At 42.7% G+C, this 26,308-nt stretch overlaps 1 protein-coding gene across 1 annotated transcript in view; it reads right to left on the bottom strand.

Annotated features, from left to right (window-relative positions):
• Nucleotides 1-1,863: 1,863 nt before the first annotated feature.
• The window catches only part of LOC309559402 (G-protein coupled receptor 83-like), a 119,881-nt gene continuing 95,436 nt past the window's right edge, over nt 1,864-26,308 (bottom strand). Inside the window, exon 4 of the mRNA XM_082262662.1 lies at nt 1,864-2,577. Coding sequence (XP_082118788.1) covers nt 1,956-2,577 — 622 coding nt within the window. The 3' untranslated portion in view covers nt 1,864-1,955. The remainder of the gene's footprint in view (nt 2,578-26,308) is intronic.

The following is a 26,308-nucleotide window of genomic DNA, read 5'->3' as shown; positions in this document are numbered from 1 at the left end:
GAGAAGGGAAATCACTGGATCAAGATGGAGCTCAGGTAAGTATTATGAGGGGCTGCTGCACAGAGAAGGTTTTTTACCTTGATGCATAGAATACATCAGGGTAAAAAACCTTGAGCCACTTTAATTGGCTTTTGTTTCAGGGAGCAGTATTATGGAGTTTTCATTTTTGTATTTTTATTTTATCTTAAAAGGGACTTTTTTTAAGTTTGATATACTCAACATGAAGCAAATACTGACCATCTGTTCTTGGAACTGCTTTCTGTTCGCAGCAGGTCACTGCATCGTTTAAAAGAAGAAAAAAAAAAGTATAAGAACAGTGTGTTTCTAAACCACCGCACATTATATCACTCGCAATCATCACATCCCCCTATCCTCTAATTAAAAAATTGCTGCTGGCCAAGTTTAGACTGCTGTGTCATCTGCAGTTTCTTGTAAAATCATGCACACTATCACTGGGACCCTGCCGAGAAATGATACTGTTTTTGTAACACCATGTACAGCTTAAGGACATATCCCACACAAACCTCTGTGTGGAGTGACTCACAGCCGGGGTCTGGTGCGTACCTGTTCACCGTTTCAGGTCCGATTTTGGTCCAAATTTTTGGCTGACCTTGGACTTGAAACAAACTACAAGATACCCAGGACTCCTGTGCAACTCACTCTGCAGCTGTCCCGGGGCTGTGTGACAGACTTCTGACATGCAAATTGGATGGGGATTGGGAAACCTGCATCCAAATCGCATTAGTGTGAACCCAGCCTCAAAGCCACATGAAAAGGCCCTCTGCTTGCTGTTTGGTATTTTATTTATTTTTTAACCTGTAGGCAGGGGAAGTCTGTCTTCGCCACTGTAGGTGGCGCTCAGAATCGCAGGGGCATTGCAGAGAGAGAGGAAGTCAAGAGGGATGTTATTCCTCTTTAGTTTCCTGGGTTACTCGGGCAGCTATTCAATTGGATGCTGGTGCCCCATGTGACTGTGGCAGCCATCATGACTCAGGCAGTCTATTTAAGACCCTTGCTTCAGGGCTTGGTGCGCATTCCACATGTGGGCAGCGTAATGACCAGTGCCCAGACAAGGTCATCCAGTGCCCAGGGCAGAATTGCCAAACTGTGCCCCCCTTCCCATTTATGATGTTCAAGCTTAGGGGATTTGCTTAGGAGGTGCGTAACTGGCACCTCCTCCCGGCTAACTTCTCACCGCTCCCAGTGCTGGGCTGACAACAGTAGTGATGCTGCTGTCACTACTCCGGTAAGCCTTGGAACAGAGGGAACTCAGCCTCCCCATTTGGGTCTCCACCAGCTGGGCCGCATTCCTCCCCTCAAGACGGATGCTTTTAGCACACCTGAGACCTACTGCTACTACTTATCTCTGCACATTCTGTGGGTATGCCAGGTTGGGTTGTCTTCCCACTGGGCTAGCTGTACTTGCTGAACTTTAATTACAATACAGTTTTGTTTCTACAATTGGGCTATGAGTGTTTACTGTGCTGTACCATGCACCTCCCTACAATCTTTTTTGCAATGGGCCATGTCCCGCGTGTCAATGCCCAGCCTCCCATGCCTTTTTTGATAACAGTTTTCCCATTAGCCCTGAAAATGCACCTCCTTACCCCCAATGAGTTGGATCCAGATTCGCCAAATTTCGAACAAGGTTTGCCAAACCCTTGGCGAATAGAACCCAAGCAGATTTGGCCATGGTTATGGCCAAAAACATTTGACCATATACCACACCAGCCTAGTGCTAAAGGCACCATGCTCTTCCATATCTCCAGCTCCAAGACAGTTTGTAAAATTAAGATTAATAACTATGATCTAAATATTTATTTTATTCAAGGCAAGTGATTTAAGTCAACAAATAGACCTCTCATAGCAAACGTGAAAAATACAAATAAAAAACAAAAGAGGTACGGACACTGAATCTGCATTGATTTCCCATCTGATGACCTAAAAATTGTCTTTTAACTGACTGTGACAATTGGCTCCACACTGGAAATGTCAGTTCTCCCTGAATGTACATTAGTGGCAGAGCCACCGGTCTGAGGGCTGTTACCTTGCTTGCAGTTACAGTTTTCAGTCCAGGCATGTCTGAAGTGTGGTGAGACTGACTGCAGTGCGTGGCTCTGTGCCAATCTCCTTCTTCTGCATACCCACAGCAAGGCCTTGAGCTCTGAGCGGAAACTCTCGTTCAGCCAACAGTAGATAAACGGGTTGTAGCAAGTGCTGCTCATAGCAAACCAGTGGAAAGCAAAATACATGGCATTGTTACTGCTGATGAGTTTACTGGACATCAGGACAAGATAACAGTTCAATGGGAACCAGCAGACAGCAAAGACCACCACTACAAGCATCAGCATCTTAAGGGTCATCTTCTTCTTCCTCCTGTGGGCGTAATATTGTTCCATGGTAATGTCCCCAATGGCATTTCTTAGCCACAGTTTCTTGGCCACCATGGTATATGTGATGGAGATGACAATCAAGGGTAATACATAGAGAAGTACGAAGGTAGCCAAGTCCAAATATTTCCAGAAAAGGTCAGCTGGGTATGGGAAACTGGGAAGGCACACCATCCGCACGGTATTTCTGCAAGAGGATACATTGAATACTGGTTACAACACACCAAGTTCTTTTTCATCCCAAACATTTTAGTCATAAGCAGCAATGCGCTAAATGGAGAGGTTTCCTTTTTTAGTTCAAAAACTTTAAAGTTTTCTACGGAATTTAAAAATTTTAGCAAAGTGCTTCGGAGTCCACGGGGAAGGAGACCCACAGTGTCTTTTGGTGTTTTTATAGTGCAATGGTTCCTGAGGGTTACAAACATTAGTTGACTAAAACTAAAACAATTCAGATGACTAAAATACGACTAAAACTATAATGGCATTTTAGTCAAGACTATGACTAAAACGAAATCCAAATTTGACATCAAAATTAACACTGGATACGAGAACTATAAACTTGAAAAAGCTTTATCCTTCAATGCTTTAACCCATCACAAATTTCAAAAAGATTGGTCGGAGTGGCCCTATTTAACACCTGATACTAGAAGCTTATAATGTAACCTTTTATTTAACTTAATTCTACTCATTCTGATCCTGGGGGTGATGGGGGGGTGTCGACGACTCGTGGCTTGGTGACATTGTTCCCCTAGGGGTTCTGAGTCGGGGTGGTTCGACACCTCTCTTCTCCTCCCAACATCGGAATAAATTATGTTAACCTTTACCTGCATGATATCAAAGCACTCTTGTACGAAGCTTATAACTATTGTTTGAACACTGTAACATCCACTTTTGGATAATGTTCTACCTTGTTGTTGTTATTTTCTTATATCACATTCTGTTGACCTGATTTTCTGTTTTTCATTTGTATTTGAAATTCAATAAAAATTTATTGATTGGAAAAAAAATTAACACTGGATATACATCACAATGGCTAAACCTATGTAGTGGATGTACAAACCTTAATGACATGAATATTACCATAATGACATGAAAAATAACATGAAAAATAACATGATGAATAATAATGTTACATTTTTTTTAGTTATAATGAGCTTGGAAATTCCAGAGAAATGCTTAGAAAAATGCATTACAATTTAACTAAACCTACTCGATTTTAGTTAACTAAAAGGTACTGGAGATTTTAGTCGATGAAAATGTACTGTAGATTAAAACACAACTAAATCTAAAATGGCATTTTAGTCAGACTATGACTAAATCTAAATCAAAATTTGACATCAAAATTAACACTGGTTACATGTTACTTTAAACCATCCTGGACCTGATCTTATCCCTCATGAGGCCAATATTACTCTTTTTTTTTTTTTTTGTTTGTTTTTAATTTATTACAAAATTAAGCTATTTTAGTTGACTAAAATATGACTAAAACTATTCAGGTGACTAAAAAATCTGCCGATTCCTCCGCTGAGCAGGAGGATGACAGCTGTTCTCCGCACAGCTGTCAGCTCCCCATGCATCTCTATGGGGAAATCGGATGGGAACGGACCGTCTGTCGGTTCTCATCCGATCCAATCCAAAAAAAAGGGTTTCCATCTGTCCAGATTTGACAGATCGGATGTCAGCGGACATGTCATCCGATGTCCCATAAAGATGCATGGGGGGACCGTTCAGATCCGCCAAAAAAAACTTCATCAGTTCAGTCACGTCAAAATGTATCCGTTTTTAATCCGTTTTTTTTACATCCATTTTTACTAATCAATGCCACCCGTTCCCATCTATGCGACTTTGAAAACGTACCTGCACTACTTTAATGCAACTTTTGATGCAACTTTGATCCAGAGAGTGTAAATTTGGATAAAAGTTGCATCAAAGTCGCACTCTAAATCGCAATAGTGGAAACGTAGACTACAGCTCCGTTTTCACTAGTGTGACTAGTCATGTGACTTAGAACACATAAAGACGCATGACAAATCACAGCCCATTGATTTTAATGGCACCCGTTCCCATCTATGCGACTTTGAAAATAAGCGACCTTGAAAAGGTACCTGCACTACTTTGATGCAACTTTTGATGTGACTTTGATCCAAAGTCTAAAGTTGAATCAAAGCTGTACTCAGTAGCACTCCAAAATTGCACTCCGGCCTAGTGGCTACGTTTCCACTAGTGCGACTCTTAAGTGGTGTGATTTAGAATAAGAATGAGTGTGATTGAGAATGAGAATTGAAGACAGATTATCACGTTCTGTAAAGCATAGGAGGGGTGGGGGTGGGGCTGAGCAGGTCTAGGCATGCCTTTCTATGAAAGACCGACAACTTTTTCAGGAAGTGAAAGACAGATTAGCAAATTCAGATAAAAGGGAGATAACGTTGTCGGTGAAGAACAGGAAGAAGCTGATTATCCAGCTTAGATAAGACTTTATAAGCTACACAAGCAGCTAGCCAGAAAATGAATAATATCAAAGATAAAAGTATTTAACATTACCATTAATAAGAAAAATCTAATTTTACTAGTACTTTTGACTCTGAAGAAGAGGGTTCTTCCTCGAAACGCGTCAGCAGGCATATGCAGATGCCATCACATCATCCAGCACCATAGGAGTATCCTGGCATGTACTCATTGATGCCTAGAAGACTCTACATCTAAGTCATGTTGTATTTGTTATGTAGCACTGTCCCCATAGGGCTTGCTGTATGATGAATTCTTGGGTCTCCTCTGATTACCAACACACAGTCACTTAGGGTACAGTTCACACATCCCTCCTTACTCCCGATGGCTCGTCACACAATAAACAGTCCAGGGGTTTTGGTTTTTAGTGTTTATTTTGGAACTTGGATGGGAGAAAAGAATAGTAGCATACTCCAACTGTAACTATTCACAATGGATAAGGACAACTCTAACTTGGCCTCACCAGGTTGCTTGTGGAAGCAGTCTCATTGCTTGAACCATACTGCGACATGTATGGAAAGGGTTAGGTCTCCTCTCTCCAGCAATAGACTTGGTGATCTACATTCTCTTTAGGACACTCACTAGCATCCCCTTTACTAACACCCGTCCACTGACTCTTCTAGCTTCGGGGGTGCCCCCCTCAGGTCAAGCCTCTTGCCACAGATCTGTACACACTGTCAGGGCCGCCATCAGGGGGGTACAGACAATACACTTGTAGGGGGCCCGAGCGTCTCAAGGGGCCTGGCCCGCACCCCCTACAGCAGCATATGAAATTAAACTGTTAGCACTTGCCACACTGCGGGCAGCCGCTGGCCCGCGTGGCGACCGCAATAGAGAATCCCACACAAGCCACTACCGAAGTCGCTCATTCCTCCTCCCCGTTCGTTGCCCGTCCGCAGGTGATCCAGCACTCGCTTCGCTTCCTTTCATGCTAAGGTGGAGCCTGCTGCTGCTAGGTTACTGGTTAGTAATCTGATTGGGCAGGATTTGGGGAGGGGGTGTGGTTAGCTTGTCAGTGGTGGGAGTGGACCCAGCCTTCTCAGGTGCTTGCAATTGTGAGAGAGAAGCATGGAGGGTAAGTTACTGTGTGTGTGCAGCGGTATGCTGCTGTGCTGTAGATTCACTTTGTGGACTCGCTTTATTTAATCTTCTCAGATGGGACACCTGACAAGCTGGCATGATGGAGTTGTATTTTGAAAATGGATGAGCATGATTCTGGGTGGGGGTGGGGATGGGTATACATTGTAGAGAGGAGGGATGGATGATACTGGGTGGGGATGGGGACATATTGATACTGTATATTGTAGAGAGGAGGGATGGATGATTCTGGGGGGGGATACATTGTAGAAAGGAGGGATGGATGATTCTGGGTGGGGATCGGGATACATTATAGAGAGGAGGGATGGATGATTCTGGGCAGGGATCAGGATACATTGTAGAGAGGAGGGATGGATGATTCTGGGCGAGGATGTGGATACATTGTAGAGAAGAGGGATGGATAATTGTGGGCGGGGATGGGGATACATTGTAAAGAGGAGGGATGGATGATTCTGGGCGGGGATGGGCATATTTTGTAGAGAGGAGGGATGGATGATTCTGGGCGGGGATGGGGATGCATTGTAGAGAGGAGGGGTAGATGATTCTGGGTGGGGATCGGGATACATTTTAGTGAGGAGAGATGGATGAATCTGGGCGGGGATCGGAAAACATTGTAGAGAGGAGAGATGGATAATTCTAGGCGGGGATGGGAATACATTGTTAAGAGGGGGGGGATGGATGATTCTGAGCTGGGATACATTGTAGAGAGGAGTGGTGGATAATTCTGGGCGGGGATGGGGATACATTGTAGAGAGGAGTGGTGGATAATTCTGGGCGGGGATGGCGATACATTGTAGAGAGGAGGAATGGATAATTCTGTGCAGGGATGGGGATACATTGTAGAGAGGAGTGGTGGATAATTCTGGGCGGGGATGGGGATACATTGTAGAGAGGAGGAATGGATAATTCTGTGCAGGGATGGGGATACATTGTAGAGAGGAGGAATGGATAATTCTGTGCGGGGATGGGGATACATTGTAGAGAGGAGGGAAGGATAATTCTGGGCGGGGATTTGGGATACATTGTAGAGAGAAGTGGTGGATAATTCTGGGCGGGGATAAGGATACATTGTAGAGAGGAGGAATGGATAATTCTGTGCGGGGATGGGGATACATTGTAGAGAGGAGGGATGGATAATTCTGGGCGGGGGTGTGGACACATTGCGGAGAGGGAAGAGGATGATGGGATTATAATGCAGACTCAGTGGGATGGCCAGTGGGCGGATTCTGTGGGACGGCCAGTGGTGGGCCCTGGAGAATGTTGGTGAGCAGGTCCCGGGGGGCCCAGGCCTAAAGCTGTGTAAGGGGCACCAAAATTTCTGATGGCTGCTCTGCTCACTGTACTGCAGAATCAGATCCTCCAGTGTCTCCTCTCTGTCAGCTTCACAGGACTTCTGTGTTCAGTTCCCCACTAGCACTATCCAGGCCCTCAGGTTGACTACCTGAGGCCGCATGGCACCTCTATAGAGGAGGAGGCAGCCGCCCCCTCCCTCCAGAACTTCGCTATCCAGCCAAAATGCCCCGAGCACATGTGCTCCTGACATTTATACAGTATTCCAGCATGTAACAAGGCACTTTCCTCTGCCAAATCACCAGGGCTGTATCAAACACCTGTGCACTTATTTGTCAGGTTTCCTCCCACTGTCCAACATGCCTCCCTATTGGATCAGTGTGAAACTCTCTGCAGACAGAATTAGTTGCACCTGAGCACATTGAGCAGACCTCACTAACAGATCCTTCTCTCTGGTAGGCAGAGAACAATATAGATTTACCTGCAATGCCTACTGTTAAGCAGACAGGTTTCAAAACTATACTTTCTCTCTAGCACCTACCTAGGAGGGTGCTACACAGGTTTTATGGGTTTATTGAATTTCAAAAAGTGATCTTGCCATCAAGTTTACCAAATTGCCTGTAAAAATAACTACACTCTGTGTTAGTGTCTGTTTAATACCCACCATTAAACATTAACATGCAAAAGCAGGCATTTAAAACAAAAATAGACTAGAGCTACAGAACAATTTTAGTGTCTTCTTGCTGAGACATTTAACCCTTTGCTGGCAGTCCCCTCATTAGGGTAAAAATGCACAGGAGATTTTTAGTAGCTCAGTTGTGCTACTAAAACTACTAGTATTTAATTCTCTGGGGAATTCTTGGGGGAGACTAAAAATGCTCCCTTGTAGTTGGGCTGCCTCCACATTGCAAGGGTTATATACTCATTTAGATCTAGGGCAGCGGTTCTCAACCTTATTGAGACCAAGGCCCAGTAAATTATTCCAAACCCTTCCATGCCCCAATATAAAAGAAAATAAATGAATGCTCACACAAGAATGGGATTGCAAAATATGTATTAAAATGCTGGAAGGCCCTGGACAGGACTGGGTGTCACTCAGGGGGGATGGGGGTTCTGGAGGGAGTTAGGAGACTCTGCAAGGGAGCTGGAGGCAACTGTAGGGGATGGGGTCTCTCCAGGAGGCTGTAAGCTTTAAAAGAGAACTGTGGGGGCTGAGGGACACTGTTGGGATTGAGGGCACTATGGGGGGCTGGAGGTTCTGCAGCAAGCTAAGGGGTTTTGAAGGGTGCTGGGTAGCACTATTGAAGATTAGGGGGAACTGTGGACACTAAGGTCCCTTTGGGAGGTTGAGGGGCACTTCTGGCCACTATGAGAACTGGCAAACACTGTGGGAAATTGGGGTATCTGCAGCTATTTGGAGGCCATGGCCTGGAGATTGAGAACCACTGGTCTAGGGACTGGTACAGCAGTTTTACTTACCTGGTCAATCACTATTGCAGGTTCCTCGGTGCTGCAAGACCAGTCCTTGCAGCCTCTTACCTTCTATGCTCTGGTGGATGGATGCCCCCAACTTCATCAAGATCAGTGAAGGGCCCATAGCCCTGCACTGGACGTAAGGACACCAAGAAAAAGGCCACCACTGGAGCATAGGGTAGCACTTTCTGCCAGAGAAACAGAGGAATGGATAAGTAAAGCTTCAATTCCAAGCCCCTAAAGCAAATGAGCATCTAACTGTGGGATATTCTGTATATGTGTATAAAATCCATATATATATATATACTGTATTTAATGTGTGAGTAATGTATACAGTATATATACAGTATCTCACAACAGTGAGTACACCCCTCACATTTTTGTAAATATTTTATTATATCTTTCCATGTGACAATACTTAAGAAATAACACTTTGCTACAGTGTAAAGTAGTGAGTGTACAGCTTTTATAAACAGTGTAAATTTGCTGTCCCCTCAAAATAACTCAACAGACAGCCTTTAACGTGTAACCACTGGCAACAAAAGGGAGTACACCCCTAAGTTGAAATTACCAAATTGGGCCCAATTAGCTATTTTTCCTCCCCCTTTGGTGTTTTTGCTTTCACCAAAGGGGGAGGAGGTTGAAGGGGTGGGGGGGTCAGCCTGTCTGTGCTCAGACCATACACCGAACACTGCATCAAATTGGGCTGCATGGCTGTCGTCCCAGAAGGAAGCCTCTTCTAAAGATGATGCACAAGAAAGCCTGCAAACAGTTTGTTGAAGACAAGCAGACTGGCATGGATTCCTGGAACCATGTCCTGTGGTCTCATGCAACCAAGATAAACCCTTTTGGTTCAGGTGGTGTGAAGCGTGGGGCTGAAACCAGATGAGGAGTACAAAGACAAGTGTGTCTTGCCTACAGTCCAGCATGGTGGTGGGAGTGTCATGGACTGGGGCTGCATAAGTGCTGCTGGCACTGGGGAGCTACAGTTCATCGAGAGAACCATGAATGCCAACATGTACTGTGACATACTGAAGCAGAGCGTGATCCCCTCCCTTCGGAGTTGGAGTATTCCAACATAACGACCCCAAACACACCTCCAAGACTGCCACTATCTTGCTAAAGAAGCTGAGGGTCAAGGTGATGGATGGGCCAAGCATGTCTCCAGACCTAAACCCTATTGAGCATCTGTGGGGCATTCTCACATGAAAGGTGGACATCCACCAGCTCCGTGATGTCGTCGTCATGGAGAAGTGGAAGAAGACTCCAGTAGCAACCAGTCAAGTTCTGGTGAACTTCATGCCCAAGAGGGTTAACCCTTTGAGGACCAAGGGACATATTTGTCCCATGTTTTTAATTGCCTGTATCATCTGAGTAAGAACTTAAAATACTTTTTTTTGGTTTGAGTCAAAATATTAGTTCTTATCAACAAATGGATCTAGCTTTTTGCCAGTTTATTTCATGAAATGGCTTAGTTACAGTAACTGGTGTACGAAACTGTAAAAAGTGACCTAAATAGTCACATTTGTCCCGTGTCATAATTCCTCCCCCAAAAATGACACAAGTGTGGAAATGGTTTTATTTATTGATCAAATACATTCTTAAAGGGAAAAAAAATATTTATTTTTTAAATTGATGACGGTAATCTTATGGTCCTCAAGGGGGTTAAGGCAGTGCTGAAAGAAATAGTGGTGGCCTCACAAAATATTGACACTTTGGGCCCAATTTGGACATTTTCACTTAGGGGTGTACTCACTTTTGTTACCAGCAGTTTAGACAGTTATGGCTGTGTGTTGAGTTATTTTGAGGGGACAGCAAATTTACACTGTTATACAAGCTGTACACTCACTACTTTACATTGTAGCAAAGTGTCATTTCTTCATTGTTGTCACATGAAAAGATAGAATAAAATATTTACAAAAATGTGGATGGCAGGTTGCATCTGGTGGCAAGTGACAAGCTCTGGGATCCCACTGATTCTGCATTATGTTGAACTATTTCATTATATATTACAATGTAGTAATAGAAACAATGAGATTCAATTATCCTGACACCATACCATGGTGCTGGGATGATTTAAGTGATAACACCAGCCATTCACCCGACGAATCACCCGCCACACAATTCCCAGTCAACCCCGAGACTACGTTTGTTCATAGTGCTCTATGCTATAGATAGCCATGCAGGAGGGAAAGGAGTGACAGATTACATTATCAGAGAGGGTTTTGAAATCATCTTTTTTTTTTTTTGGGAAGGGGGGTGTGTCCCTAAATGGCAGTTTGGAAATGTGGTCATCTTAAGCTGATAGGTATGAGTGGGGCCTCATGTCTAAGTTTTTTTGCCTAAAGCCTCACAAAGCCTAGAGCCACAGATGAGGGTGCGGGGGGGGGGGGGGGGGTGCGGACCCATCTGACACCCGCCAGAGGGGTGACACCAAGTAGAAAGTGAAACCCGACAGCGATGGTGTCGCCCCTCTGGTGTCGGCCCGTCCACTTAATTTACTGACTGACATTTTTTAAGATGCAAATATTTACAAAGACGGTGACATGAAATGTCCACGGCAACCCTAGAGCCAATACAGCATTGTTGTAGCAAGTCCACCTGTTGAAAAGCTCCCCGTCCAATCCGGTGGGGAGGGAGCTGAAAGTGAGGACAGTGGCCAGACGATGGAGGCAGCAGGAGAAGGAGTGAGAGGGAAGGGGGAAGAATATCAGACACAGGCAGGAGGGGCAGAGAGAAGGAAGAGTCCTGGGGTGCCGTATGTAAATGGAGGAGCTGAGGAGACACCATAATGACAGTTGTGTTATGAGAGGGCAGGTTATCATTACATGTGAGGGGTGCGAGCATAGGGCCGCCAGCAGTAAATGCGAAGGAGGAAATAGAATGTGAGGAATGAAAGTGGAGAAATATGGAGAGAAGAGAGTAATGGAGAAATAAGGGGACTGTCTGTGCAATGGTAGATTGTGGAGGGTGCCTTTGAGAGGAGAGGTAGGCATAGGGGCAGTAGAAGGGGTATGTGGAAAGGAGAGTTGGGTAAAGGGGCAGTAGAAGGTGAATGAGGAGAGGTGGGTATAGGGGCAGTAGAAGGTGTGTGAGGAGAGGTGGGTATAGGGGCAGTAGAACGTGTGTGAGGAGAGGTGGGTATAGGGGCAGTAGATGGGGTATGTGGAGAGGTGGGTACAGGGGCAGTAGAAGGTGTATGAGAAGAGGTAGGTATAGAGGCAGTAGAAGGGGTATGTGGAGAGGTGGGTATAGGGGCAGAATAAAGGGTATGTGGAGAGGTGGGTACAGGGGCAGTAGAAGGTGTATGAGAAGAGGTAGGTATAGAGGCAGTAGAAGGGGTATGTGGACAGGTGGGTATAGGGGCAGTATAAAGGGTATGTGGAGAGGTGGGTACAGGGGCAGTAGGTGTATGAGAAGAGGTAGGTATAGAGGCAGTAGAAGGGGTATGTGGAGAGGTGGGTATAGGGGCAGTATAAAGGATATGTGGAAAGGTGGGTACAGGGGCAGTAGAAGGTGTATGAGAAGAGGTAGGTATAGAGGCAGTAGAAGGGGTATGTGGAGAGGTGGGTATAGGGGCAGTATAAAGGGTATGTGGAGAGGAGAGGTAGATATAGGGACAGTGTAGAGGTGGGTATAGGGGCAGTATAAAGGGTATGTGGAGAGGAGAGGTAGATATAGGGACAGTAGAAGAGGTATGTGGAGAGGAGAGGTGGATAGTAGATAGGGTATGAGGAGAGGTGGGTATAGGGGCAGTAGAAGGGGTATGTGGAAAGGAGAGGGTGTACATATTAAGTTCCTGAAGTCTCTCCTGATATGTTTTCTCCCAGACCTTTCAACATTTTTGTTGCCTGCCCCTTAACTCATTCTATCTTATTAATATCTTTTTGTAAGTGAGGTCTCCAGAACTGGACACCGTATTCTTAATGATGTCTAAATAAAGCTCTATATAGAGTAATCAAGACCTCCTTTCTCCTGTTAGTGATCCCTCTAAGTGATTTAAATATATATATTTATAGAGGAATCGGGACCTCCTTCCTCTTGCTGGTGACCCCTCTAGTGATAAAAGGATCTATAAAGAGGAATCGGGACCTCCTTCCTCCTGCTGGTGACCCATCTAGTGATATAAAGATCTATATAGAGGGATCAGGACCTCCTTCCACCTGCTATTGACCCCATAGGTGATCTAAAGGTCTATAAGGAGGAATTAGGACATCTGTCCTCCTGCTGATGACCCCTCTGGTGATATAAAGAGGAATCAGGACCTCCTTCCTCATGCTACTGATCTAACTAGTGATATAAAGATCTACAGTATATAGAGGAATCAGGACCTCTTTCCTCCTGCAGGTGATCCCTCTAGTGATACAAAGATCTATATAGAGGAATGAGGACCTCTTTCCTACTGCTGGTGACCCCTTTAGTGATGCATCCTAGAATTCAATTTCTTGTGTGGATGCCAGAAACATCAGTACAGTCAGGACACATTATGTTTTCTCTTATTTGCAGTTCCTATATAACTTTTTTTTCCTGATTGAGGTATTGCTGGAAAAAGTCAATTCTGGCCACTAGGTCAGGCTAACGATATAGGAACTGCACATATTAGAGAAAATATGGCAATTTTCATTCCTGGTTCTACGGATGTTTGTCATATTCACGCAAATAATATTTTATACATAGACCCCTTGGAGCTGGCATGACCAGGCCAAGTCTGGGAGCCGCAGGTTGCAGTTGAAATACCATACAGGATAACCAGCAGTGGCAACAGCAATGACATTTGTTACTGATCACAGTTCACACTTCCAGGTGCCAGAGAGAGAGAGATCACCGAGGAACCCCTGTCAACATTTTGCATGATCTGTAGTTGAGCCCCTGATTCACAAGCAATATTTGAGAATTACCAACCCGAAAAAAAAAATAGAGGAAATATTTTATAAAATCTTATTTGTTGGGATCATAATAAGGACATAAAATGTAAGTAGCACCCCACATGTTCCCTTTAAAGCATTTTAGAAAAACGCCATCCAACTAGCCCAGTGGGTGTCCAAGATATTTCCTATCTGTGATTTGGCATAGACACAACTTCGAATGTGCCTTCAGCTTATTTAAAGCTTGGAGAAAACTCTTTGTTTCTGTGCTTTGTTAAAATGAATGAAATGGACAAATGCATGTGAGCTCAAATGATGGAGAAGCTGTGCCAGCAAGTAAAAACAAAAAAAGTTTTTCCAGCATGGAACCTAAATTGACTCTGCAAAAATATGAAGAATAAAAAGAAGAAAATAGGCAATTGTTGCAATGTACTTTGTTCAATACATCTCCATGGAAGGGAAATTTTGTTGGCATAGAAACCATCATGCCCCTATTTTATTTATGCCTAAAGTGATTCATACTCAACGTGAGGCTAGAAACCGCTAACACCAGGAGTCTGAGTCACAGCATTGTACTGCCATAAGTAATGTGCGAAAACATACGTTTCTTTGTCATGTATTTGCATTGGGGAAGCACAAGTGCAGTTTGGAATTAAAGCTGAGCCCAGATGAGATACAATAGGAGAGTTGCTTGCCAGGATGTTTTTTTATTTTTTGTCCAGAACTGAGATGTACACAGCTCTGCCAGACAGCACACCCAGGTGAATGCCATTTACAGTTGGTGTGGATCTTCACCCCATAAAAGTTATTTCTCTGTCGCTCATTGACAGACGCAGTCCTCTTTGATTAATATGAAATTGGGTTATACTGCCCTCTACAGGAGTAGGACACTAGGCAGAAGAAAACGTTCTGGCCACACCCTAGGGGCAGTCCCAGAGGGTATATCCTCTCACTTCCTGCTACAGGATGTCAGTTTTTCACTTAGGTCTCATCCTTTTGCTCGATGAGTCCCTTGATGCTTCTGGTCGGCTCCGGTTGGGCCTTCTGGATTTTGATTTCTGTTATCCCACCCCTCATTCGTGGCACTGCTTTGGGACGTCCCAATTTGATATTAATCAAAGAGGACTGCGTCTGTCAATGAGCGACAGAGAAAAATGGATTTTTGTAAGAACTTACCGTAAAAACCTTTTCTCTTAGCTCATTGACAGACGCAGTACCCGCCCCTCTATTTTTGAGTTGGGTTGGGTTAAATTCTCTGACACTGCTTTGTGACATAACTGACATCCTGTAGCAGGAAGTGAGAGGATATACCCTCTGGGACTGCCCCTAGGGTGTGGCCAGAACGTTTTCTTCTGCCTAGTGTCCTACTCCTGTAGAGGGCAGTATAACCCAATTTGATATTAATCAAAGAGGACTGCGTCTGTCAATGAGCTAAGAGGAAAGGATTTTACGGTAAGTAATAGATAATAGACTTTTATACAGGTTTTCTTTGTTTAGTCATCTGTCCTATGGGCTCCTAGTAATATGGGGGGGGGGGGGGCTTCCAAGCCATGCATACTGTATTTATACTTTTAGTCCATCTAAGGCTCCGTTCACATCTAGGCGTTTTTGGGGAGTTTTTCTGCTCTAGGATCAGCTCTCAAAACGCCCAACAAGAAAAATCCTATTCATTTCAATGGCCCCTGCTCACATCTGAGCGTTTTGACGCTGTAAGCAAAACGCCCAACGCTCAAAAAAGTACATGAGCTTCTTTTTGGGCAGATTACAGGCGTTTTCCATTGGTTTCTATTCAATCTAAAAACGCCTGCACAAAAAACGCCTGTAAAAACGCCTGTAAATCGTGGTAAAAAACGCGCGAAAACGCTACGCTCAGGTGTGAATGTAGCCTAATAGTTTTTTTTATTATTATTTCTATTCTACTTGTGCTTTTATTTTTATTATTTTTTTATTTTTATTTCTACTTTTTTTAGTGTTTATTTTGTCTGTCTTTGTTTTTGTCTTTATTTTTTTATTATTATTTCAGTATTATTTATTTTTTTATTATTTCTTTATTACTGTTCTCATTTTCATTTTTACATTTTATTATTTTTTAATCTTCAATTTATGTTTTCACATTATTGTTTTTTCTTTTCTTAGATTTATTTATTATGTTTGTTCACTCATTTTGGCTCTACTATCATCCTTGCTGTGCAGCCTTATTGTGTATTAATAAATTGAAATATCTTACGCTAATGAACTGATTACGCGAATGTACAATAAAATAATATGATATAATGAGATGCAGCTGCTTCTAAACCTAAATCCTTATATATCAAATTAGTGAACACAACACTTCTAGAAAAGAAGAAACACTAGCAGCGCAAACAATAACATATATATATATATATATATATATATATATATATATATATATATATATATACATATATATATATATCCTAAACAAAATTCTATATATTGTGTGTCTAAACAAAAATGTTGATAAAGTGAAAGTCCAAAAAATAAACGAATTAGTAATGCACAGTCCCATGAAAACAACTTAATTTGGTGTAACAGCCAAATTTAAATAAAGCATTCATCAAATACTAATATTTAGACGAAATTTAAGAGGACCAATCCCAGTTGACGCCTTCTGAGGGGAAACGCATCGGGTGGAACAGCCGCGCCGTCACATCACACGGTCCGCACTGCAGGCGGCCATGCACAGCTTCACATTGATCTCTTTTGTTTGTCATGTCTTCAGCCGTGTAAGTGTATTTCTTGTTTTTAAATAAATTGGTATTGGTTAATGCACTATCAACGATCTCTTTTCCATTATATGGGGGTGCTGTGAACCATATGTGAGGAGTCTCTAACCTCGCGGTTAGCCTTGACTTAAGGGAGATCTGACATCAGCCCAAGCAATTTAACCCTATATGGATAAGATTGAAAAAGTAATTTGAAATTGTGTGTCTGGTAAGGAGCCACCCATCACCTATAACAAGTCAGGTGGTGCTGCATGCAAGCAGTAAAACTGGGATCAGTTTCTATGGAGAGGCAGAAGGTGGTGTGATGCTATACATGCCACATTAACCACTCAACAAGGGACCAGAGATGTATAGTAACGAAGTAGAACTACTTAAGTACTGTACTTAAGTACCGAAATGCGGTATCTGTACTTTCCTAGAGTAGAATTTTTTTCTCCTACTTCTACTTTTACTTCACTACATTTTTTCGATGATTTCGATACTTCTACTCAAGTATTTTTTTTTTGTGCTGCATAGTTACTCGTTACTTTTAAAAAAATTACCACTGCCAGAACAGTAGATGGTAGGTTGCATAAAGCTCAAAAAAATGTGTATAATGTAATTTGTAAATCAGCGCATACGAAAATAAAGGCTGTGTATAATAAAAGCTGCTATACCAAATCTTTCCAATAAAAAGAAAATATGAAACAAACAAATAAATGGTGCTACAGCACTTAAAGTGCATCAAGAAACTACTAACAAACACAGGTTAATCATTTAAATAAATCATTCGAAATAATAAAAACAATATGATGTTCAAACTTTTGACTTATTTCTTTAATAACTACATAACACAGTACTTGTACTTCTACTTTCAGTACTTGAGTAGAAATTTTTTTTCAAAACTACTTGTACTTTTTACTTTTAGTACTTAAGTAGCAAATTTTTTGAAAAAACTACTTGCAATACTTAAGTAAAAAAAATGTTGAATACTTTAGTACTTCTACTTAAGTAACTTTTTCTGCAAGCACTTCCACTTCTACTCAAGTAATTTTTTGATCGAGCACTTGTACTTTTACTCAAGTAGAAATTTTGAGTACTTTATACAAGTCTGCAAGGGACTGAGAATTCCTAGCCTGTTTTAGGCTGTTGCTGAACAAGAGACTGTTCGTTTCTCCAGGAGTGATCCAGCAGGAGCTGCACAAAAAGGGATCCAAGTTTGTGCAGGAGGAAGGAAGGAGCGGAATCTCTCCCGGTACACATTGGTGCGATGCGGGAAGGCTGCGAATATGCAGCGTGATCCCACATCGCATCCGCACCCCTGGCAGTTCACACTGCCATATGCGATACGCAGGGGGTGTAAATTCAAAGTTAATGACACCCCCGGTTGCTATCGCATATCGCAGTGCAATCTGCAAGTTCGCACAGAATCGGATCACACTAGTGTGAACCACTATGTGATCCGATTCTGCTGCGGATAAAAAAAAGCCTCATGTGCGTGTTTAGTGCGGATGCGGTGCAAATTCAGCCATACAAAGTGTATGGCTGAAATTTGCACCGCACATGAGATCGCATGTAATTTAGGAGCAGTGTGCTCCGAATTACATGCGATCTCTGTGATCGCACTAATGTGAACCGGGGCTAAGTGAGGATGTACCCTTTATCGGCTCTCCTCGCCTCACACTGTCAGTGTGAGGCGAGGAGAGCCGATAATCAGAGGCTCCTCCTCAAAGGGAAGCCAAGGACAGGTAATCAGGGCACTGATCATCACCAATGCTCTGATTAAAGAAAAGTAAAAAAACTGTCCCCCCAACCAATGCCCATCAGTGCCCACAATCAATGCCCATAGAGCTGCCAGTCAGTGCCCATCAGTGCCTGCTAATCTGTGCTGCCCATCAGTGCCACCCGTCAGTGCTCATCAGTGCCGCCCATCAGTGTCCATCAGTACTGTCCATCAGTGCCACCTATCAGTGCCCATCAGTGCAGCATATCAGTACCTCCTCCTCAGTGCCACCTCATCAGTGCCCATAAGTGCCTCCTCATCAGTGCCCATCAGTGCAGCCTATCAGTGCCCATCAGTGCTGCCTCATCAGCGCACATCAGTGAAGGAGAAAAATTACTTATTTTCAAAATTTACTCACAGGAAATAAGAAAAACTTTTTTTTTTTTTTCAAAATTTTGTCCTTTTTTTTTTTTTTTTTTTTCAAAATTTTGTCCTTTTTTTTTTTTTTTTTTTGTAAGAAATAAAAAACCCAGCAGTGATTAAATACCACCAAAAGAAAGCTCTATTTGTGTGAAAAAAATTATAAAAGTGTAATATGGGTACAGTGTTGCATGACCACGCAATTGTCATTCAAAGTCTGACAGCGTTGAAAGCTGAAAATTGGCCTGGGCAGGAAGAGGGTGAAAGTGCCCTGTATTGAAGTGGTTAAAAGAAGTACATAGAAAAGTGTTTAAGGAGCAAAATAAGCCCTACGTGAAATAGGAAAAACAAGCTATTACCCCATGGGGGGCAATGAGATGTGGGCTTTTAAATGTTGATTCCAAAAATTGTAACACATTAATACATATATATATAAAAAAAGTCATACCACTATTTATTACAAAAATCCATTCAAAAAGTACATATACATCATAGCTGGGGCAGAGAAAAGTCCTCCGACATAAAAGAGACATATATGGAGACAGGGAAAACTATATTGTCCTGATGCACATGGGTATCAACACTAAATAGTTCCGAACATGTTTCACGGTATATTACAACAGCTTCTTCAAAGCAAAAGCCTACATCATCTAATTATAAAAGAAGATTCTGGTGAGTGGATCCCTCTATAAAGCTTTATCATTTGAAGCTACTTCCCATACAATACTTCTCAAATCAATCCCTCCTGGAGGTTTCTTCAATAAAACCAGTTCACCGTAGAATTAATATCGATCAGTATACAGTAACTTCTATATTCATATGTCTTCATATCTGTCCCTGACTGTTTGGAAGTATTGTATTTTTTACTGTAGATGATGCCATCTTGATTTTATCAGGGAAGTGGGAATGGGCTACCAATCATAGACCGCTAAAAAAGGCATTATGAATATGAACAGAAACTGTCAAAATTGGCATACACCTGCAGATGGCTATATCTCATCATAAAGAACTTATTAAAAATATCAAATCATTTTATTTAGGTGCTTTAACCACTTACCCACTGGGCACTTAAACCCCCTTCCTAACCAGACCAGTTTTCAGCTTTCAGTGTTCTCACATTTTGAATGACAATTACTCATGCAACACTATACCCATATGAAATTGTCGTCCTTTTTTTTTCACACAGAGCTTTCTTTTGGTAGTATTTAATCATCATTGGGTTTTTTTATTTTTTGCGCTATAAATGAAAAAAGACCAAAAATTTTGTAAAAAAAAATGCATTTTTCTTCCTTTCGTTTTTAAAATTTTGCAAATTTAGTAATTTTTCTTCATAAATTTTGGCCAAAATTTATACTGCCCCATATATTTGGTAAAATAACCCGAATAAGGAATAAATGATTTGGTCTTTGTGAAGGTTATAAAGTCTGCAAGCTATGGTCCCAATCATTGAAAATTGATCACACCTGATGTACTGATCTCATTTCTTGAGACCCTAACAAGCCAGTAAAGTACAAATACCCCCCAAATGACCCATTTTTTGGAAAGTACACATACCAAGGTGTACACATTCCACGAATCTTTGCAAAATTAGGATTTTTTTTCTTTTTTCACAAAATGGTCATATTACCAAGGTATTTCTCACACACTGTATAGGCATACTTGCAACTACACCCCAAAATACATTCTGCTACTCCTCCTGAGTATGGAGATACCACATATGTGGGACTTTTCCACAGCCTGACCACATACAGAGGCCCAACATCCAAGTAGCACCATCAGGCGTTCTAGGAGCAAAAATTACACATCTAATTTCCTGACAACCTATCACACTTTTGAAGGCCATGGAGCACCAGGACAATGGAAACACCCACAAAATGACCCCATTTTTGAAAGCAAACACCTCCACACATAATCTAGGAGGCATAATGAGTCTTTTGAACATTTCATTTTTTTCCACAAGTTTTTGGAAAATGTGGAAAGAAAATGAAATCGCATGTTTTTTTACACAAAGTTGTCCATTTATAAGATATTTTCTAACTTATAGCATGTACATAGCAAAAATGACACCCCTAAAATGCAGTCTGCTACTCCTCCTTAGTATGGCGATATCACATGTGTGACACTTTTACACAGCCTGGCCACATACAGAGGCCCAACATGCAGGGAGCATCGTCATTTCCTGACTACACATTACAGTTTTGTGAGGCACTGTAGTGACACTGATGTGGTGGCACGGATGAGCACTGATGTGGCATGGATGTGGCACATATGAGCAATGAGGTGGCACAGATGAGCACTGATGTGGCACGGATGAGCACTGATGTGGCATGGATGTGGCACATATGAGCAATGAGGTGGCATGGATGTGGCACAGATGAGCACTGATGTGGCACGGATGAGCACTGACGTGGCATGGATGTGGCACGGATGAGCAATGACATGGCATGGATGTGGCACGGATAAGTACGGACGTGGCATGGATAAGTACGGACGTGGCATGGATGTGGCACGGATAAGTACTGACGTGGCATGGATGAGGCACGGATGACCACTGACTTGGCATGGATGAGGTACGGATGAGCACTGACGTGGCATGGATGTGGCACAGATGAGCACTGACGTGGCATGTATAAGCACTGATGTGGCATGGATGAGCACTGATGTGGCATGAATGATCCACGAATGAGGCATGAATTTGGCATAAATGTGGCATGGATGGGCATAGATCAGGTATGGAGGAGGCAGGGGATGGGTGCAGCTGTGGTTTCTCTCCTTGCACGCTGTACTGATCACTGTGTACAGTGTGCGAGGAGAGGAGAGAAATTAACGGGATATGCGACGGCTTGTTGACAAGTGATCGCTCCATCATTGGCCCTTTACCATGATCCGTGATGCGCCGGGTCCCTGGGGTCGCATGAGAAGCGCGATTCTGGGAGGGCCTCATTGTACGTCCTCCCAGAATAAGCTGACCGTGCTGTAGCCATCATTCGGCTATGGCCCGGTCGGCAAGTGGCTAAGATAAAACAGGGACTGTAGGATTGGCTTGGGACAGTTTTTTGGCACAGTTGGGGGGCTTTGTGTATGGCTACGGGTTATATATATACACAAGTAAATAAAAGGGATTGTATACCAGCGCTATGGAGTTGTACTGAATCAGGCTCAAATGGTGGTGTAAGCTGCCTCCAACCTACCTCTGAGGCAGTAAAATAGAAAAAATGCAAAAAAGTTGGACCCGGCGCTACCACTTTAAATCGTGCATGTGCAAATTAGAAAAGTGCATATAGTGCTACAGTGCACCCAATAAAATATAAAATATAAAATATATGTATAGTATATAAAGTGCTACGTGCTATTTATGGGCTGTGCTTAGTGTGCCACATTGTAAACATCATATGTTGTACATATAAAGTGCCGAGTGCTGATAAAGCCAAGAACCACGTGTAGTGATTAAGGAGACAAATAAACAAGCAAAGTTATGGCGTTGGTGGATGCCCCACCAAAAACACCGCTGCTTACCGCACACTCTCGGCCAATGCCTCGACACTTCCTGGTCACTAGAATAAAGGATAAGCCTCCATTGCGTAGCATATGTTATGTCAACCAAAATAACGTAGCATCCACTCACAGTTAGGGAGTTCACTTTCAGCTTGAGAGGTGTTCGCCGGACCGCTTCCGCGTTCCACCGGCTCAAACCACCGTTCCCGGAAGTGACGTATTGACGTACACAAACCACGTCCTACGCGTTTCGTCATACGACGTCATCTGGAGCGTGCCATCCATCACTCCTCCCGGTCTTTTTATAGGCTGGGATGCCGCCATCTTGGTGTACCAAGTTTGAGGCCGAACACGGCGGCCATCTTGGTGCACCTATCCCGTAGCCTAATGATCTTTATTCATCATGTGAACTCCCTTCATGCTGTGTTTGCCGTACATATAAAACCATAAACTTTATTAAAACAACAAGTACGACTAAACTTAAATGCCGATTGGTAATTAAAATGGGATGAAAATTATAAAAATATAAAAAAGAGAGATGTGCTAAAGGTGATGTGTCTGGCTTAATCGGTAGTGAGCCGATGTCCAGTAGTGCCGTGATATAAATAAAAAGAATACTCATTAGATATTTTTATTGAGTGACAATGTGATCTAGTGATGTGTGTGGGTTACACTTAGTAAGTACGTGGGCCGATGTGTCTACGCAGATGGTGCTAGACTATAAAGAAGAAAGTGCCCATACATGTACCAATCTAATCGGTGAGATAGAAATCGTGCTGAAAAAGAATTTTCGTGCTGAAAAAATTCCTTTTTCTGTTGTTTTAAAACAAGAACAAAAACAGGTTCTTCCATGAGTCCATCCGCTGAAATGTAGGTCCATGTTTTTGTGAACTTCCAAAAAAAATAGTAAAAAAATATTAAAATTAAAATAGGTGAATATACCAATCTCTTATACATCCAGGCTTCTCCAGAGGACCCAAATAATGTTATGCGGGAAAAAACATATAGATTATAAATGCTCCAAGGTAGGTAAAAAAATATATATATATATTACCTAAAGATATGTGGAAAAATATATATAAAAAATATATATATATAAAAATATATATATAAAATTTAAAAATTGTATCTTTAAAAACAAGTTTCTTTAAAACCAAGGAGCTGTGATACAAGTAAGAGAGGACTGAATTCCTTAAAAAACCTAAAAACCTAAAAAACCCAAAAAACCCTCAATGAGGGCCTATAGGGAGGTTAAAAGGATTAAAGGAGAATCAAAAGGAGAATCAAACCAGGGGGGGCTTTATCAGCACTCGGCACTTTATATGTACAACATATGATGTTTACAATGTGGCACACTAAGCACAGCCCATAAATAGCACGTAGCACTTTATATACTATACATATATTTTATATTTTATATTTTATTGGGTGCACTGTAGCACTATATGCACTTTTCTAATTTGCACATGCACGATTTAAAGTGGTAGCGCCGGGTCCAACTTTTTTGCATTTTTTCTCTTATATATATACACAGTTGTGTTCAAAATTATTCAACCCCCCACTGAAATTGATTGTTTGGGCCAGTTTGACATTGATTTTGATCATTCAGTCATCCTGCTTACAATTAAATCAAAAGAGGCACGTGTAGGTCAGACAAATATAACATAACATTTATAATGAAATAACTACAAATGTCTTTTCTGTGCTCACATCATTATCAGTTTTATTCAACCCCCAAGTGACATTCAATCTTAGTACTTAGTACAACATCCTTTTACAGTTATAACAGCTTTTAAACGTGAAGCATAGTTTGACACAAGTGTCTTTCATCGATCTACGGGTATCTTCGCCCATTCATCATGTGCAAAAGCCTCCAGTTCAGTCACATTCTTAGGCTTGTGCACTGCAACTGCTTTCTTTAAGTCCCACCAGAGGTTCTCAATCGGATTTAAGTCTGGTGACTGTGCTGGGCACTCCAAAATGTTCCAGCCTTTAATCTGCAACCATGCTCTAGTGGACTTGGAGGTATGCTTGGGATCATTGTCCTGTTGAAAGGTCCAACGTCTCCTAAGCCTCAGGTTTGTGACGGACTGCATCACATTGTCATCCAATATCTCCTGGTACTAAAGAGAATTCATGGTACCTTGCACACGCTGAAGCTTCCCTGTACCTGCAGAAGCAAAACAGCCCCAAAGCATGATTGACCCCCCCCCCCCCGCCATGCTTCACAGTAGGCAAGGTGTTCTTTTCTTCATAGGCTTTGTTCTTCCTCCTCCAAACATAGCATTGATCTATGGGCCCAAAAAGTTCTAATTTTGTTTCATCAGTCCACAGAACACTATCCAAAAACTTCTGTGGTTTGTCCACATGACTTTTGGCATACTGCAGTCGACTCTTCTTATTCTTTGGAGACAGCAAGGGGGTGCGCCTGGGAGTTCTGGCATGGAGGCCTTCATTACGCAGTGTGCACCGTATTGTCTGAGCAGAAACTTCAGTACCCACATCTGACAAATCTTTTCTCCGTTCCTCAGCAGTCACACGGGGACTTTTCTCCACTCTATGCTTCAGGTAGCGCACAGCAGTCAAAGTCAGCATCTTCTTTCTGCCACAACCAGGTAGCGTTTCAACAGTGCCCTTTGCCTTGAATTTGCAAATGATGCTTCCTATGGTGTCTCTTGGTATGTTTAACATCTTTGCAATCTTCTTATAGCCATTGCCCTTCCTGTGAAGATTAATCACATCTTCTCTTGTCTTTCTGGACCATTCTCTTGACTTCACCATGTTTGTAACCACACCAGTAAATGTCTAGAAGGAGCGGAGTATCACAGTCATTTTAAAGCTGCCTAATTGGTGCTTATTAGGCTTTATTGCTGCTCCCTGACATCCACAGGTGTTTTTAATACCTGATTGAAAACACTTCAATGAACCTCTGTTCTTCAGAGTGGTAGTCTTTAAGGGGTTGAATAATTGTGTCAATGAAGAATTCACAAAAGAAACATTTACTACTGTATTACAAAACCAATTGATGTCATTTTAGTTGCATATGGTTCTTTTAGAAGTCCTTGTAGGATTTCATTCTGAATACAATTACAAATGTACACTAAATTCCCTAAAACCCTTTACAGCATTGGGGGTTGAATAATTTTGAACACAACTGTATATAGCAGGACTGGATTACATAATGTAGTGGTAAAGACTGAAGGTTTTTTTTTACCTTCATGCATTCTTTGGATGAAGGTAAAAAACCTTCTGTGTGCTGCTTTCCCCTAATACTCACCGGAGCCCCCTCTCGATCCAACGGTGTGGAAAATATAAAACTGTACTGAGATAATAAATAAAGCTCTCTGTGTGTAAATGAGTTCTTGAGGTCTTGAGGCTCATTCACATGGGCACTGTGACAGAGGTAAATCAGTGTGTATTTTTAATTATTACTCCCAGCATCCTGTGTCATCATAAATACCTCCCCCTCAACAGAAAAAACTGCACTAGTCAGCACATTCACCCCTAAGCATAAATTCTGCCTGCAAGCCAAAATTCTCCCCAAACAAAAATGCAAATCTCCCCCCTCCCAACACAAATCTCCCCTCCCCCCCCCAATCCTGCCTCCCAGCTCAAATCCCTCCCGAATTCCCCCTTCTATCAGAAATCTTCCTCACCCCAATAAATCCCTGGCCTAGCATGTATCCTCTTCTCAAATTCTTTATCCTAAGACAAATCTTCTCCCAAACCCCCCTCCAAGTACATATCCCCCCAATCCCTCCTCCTAGCACAAATTCCCCTCAATCCCCACTCCCAGCACAAATCCCCCCCCCCCAATCCCTACTCCCAGCACAAATTTCCCTCAAGACCCACTCCTAGTACAAATCCCCCTCAATCCCCCTTCCCAGCACAAATTCCCCTCAAGACCCACTCCCAGCACAAATCCCCCTCAATCCCTACTCCCAGCACGAATCCCCCTCAATCCCCACTCCCAGCACAAATCCCCCTCAATCCCCACTCCCAGCACAAATCCCCTTCAATCCCCACTCCCAGCACAAATCCCCCTCAATCCCAACTCCCAGCACAAATCCCCCTCAATCCCAACTCCCAGCACAAATCCCCCTCAATCCCAACTCCCAGCACAAATCCGCCTCAATCCCCACTCTCAGCACAAATCACCCCCAATCCCCACTTCCATCACAAATCGCCCCCCAATCCCCACTTCCAGCACAAGTCCCCCTCAATCCCCACTCCCGGCATAAATCCCTTCCAATCCCTCCTCCCAGCTCAAGTCCCCCTCAATACCCACTCCCAGCACAAATCCCACCCCAATCCCTCCTCCCA

This window comes from Pelophylax lessonae (assembly GCF_965119305.1).
Source record: "Pelophylax lessonae genome assembly, chromosome: 7".
Lineage (NCBI taxonomy): Eukaryota > Metazoa > Chordata > Amphibia > Anura > Ranidae > Pelophylax > Pelophylax lessonae.
This window is presented reverse-complemented; position numbering and strand designations above follow the sequence as displayed.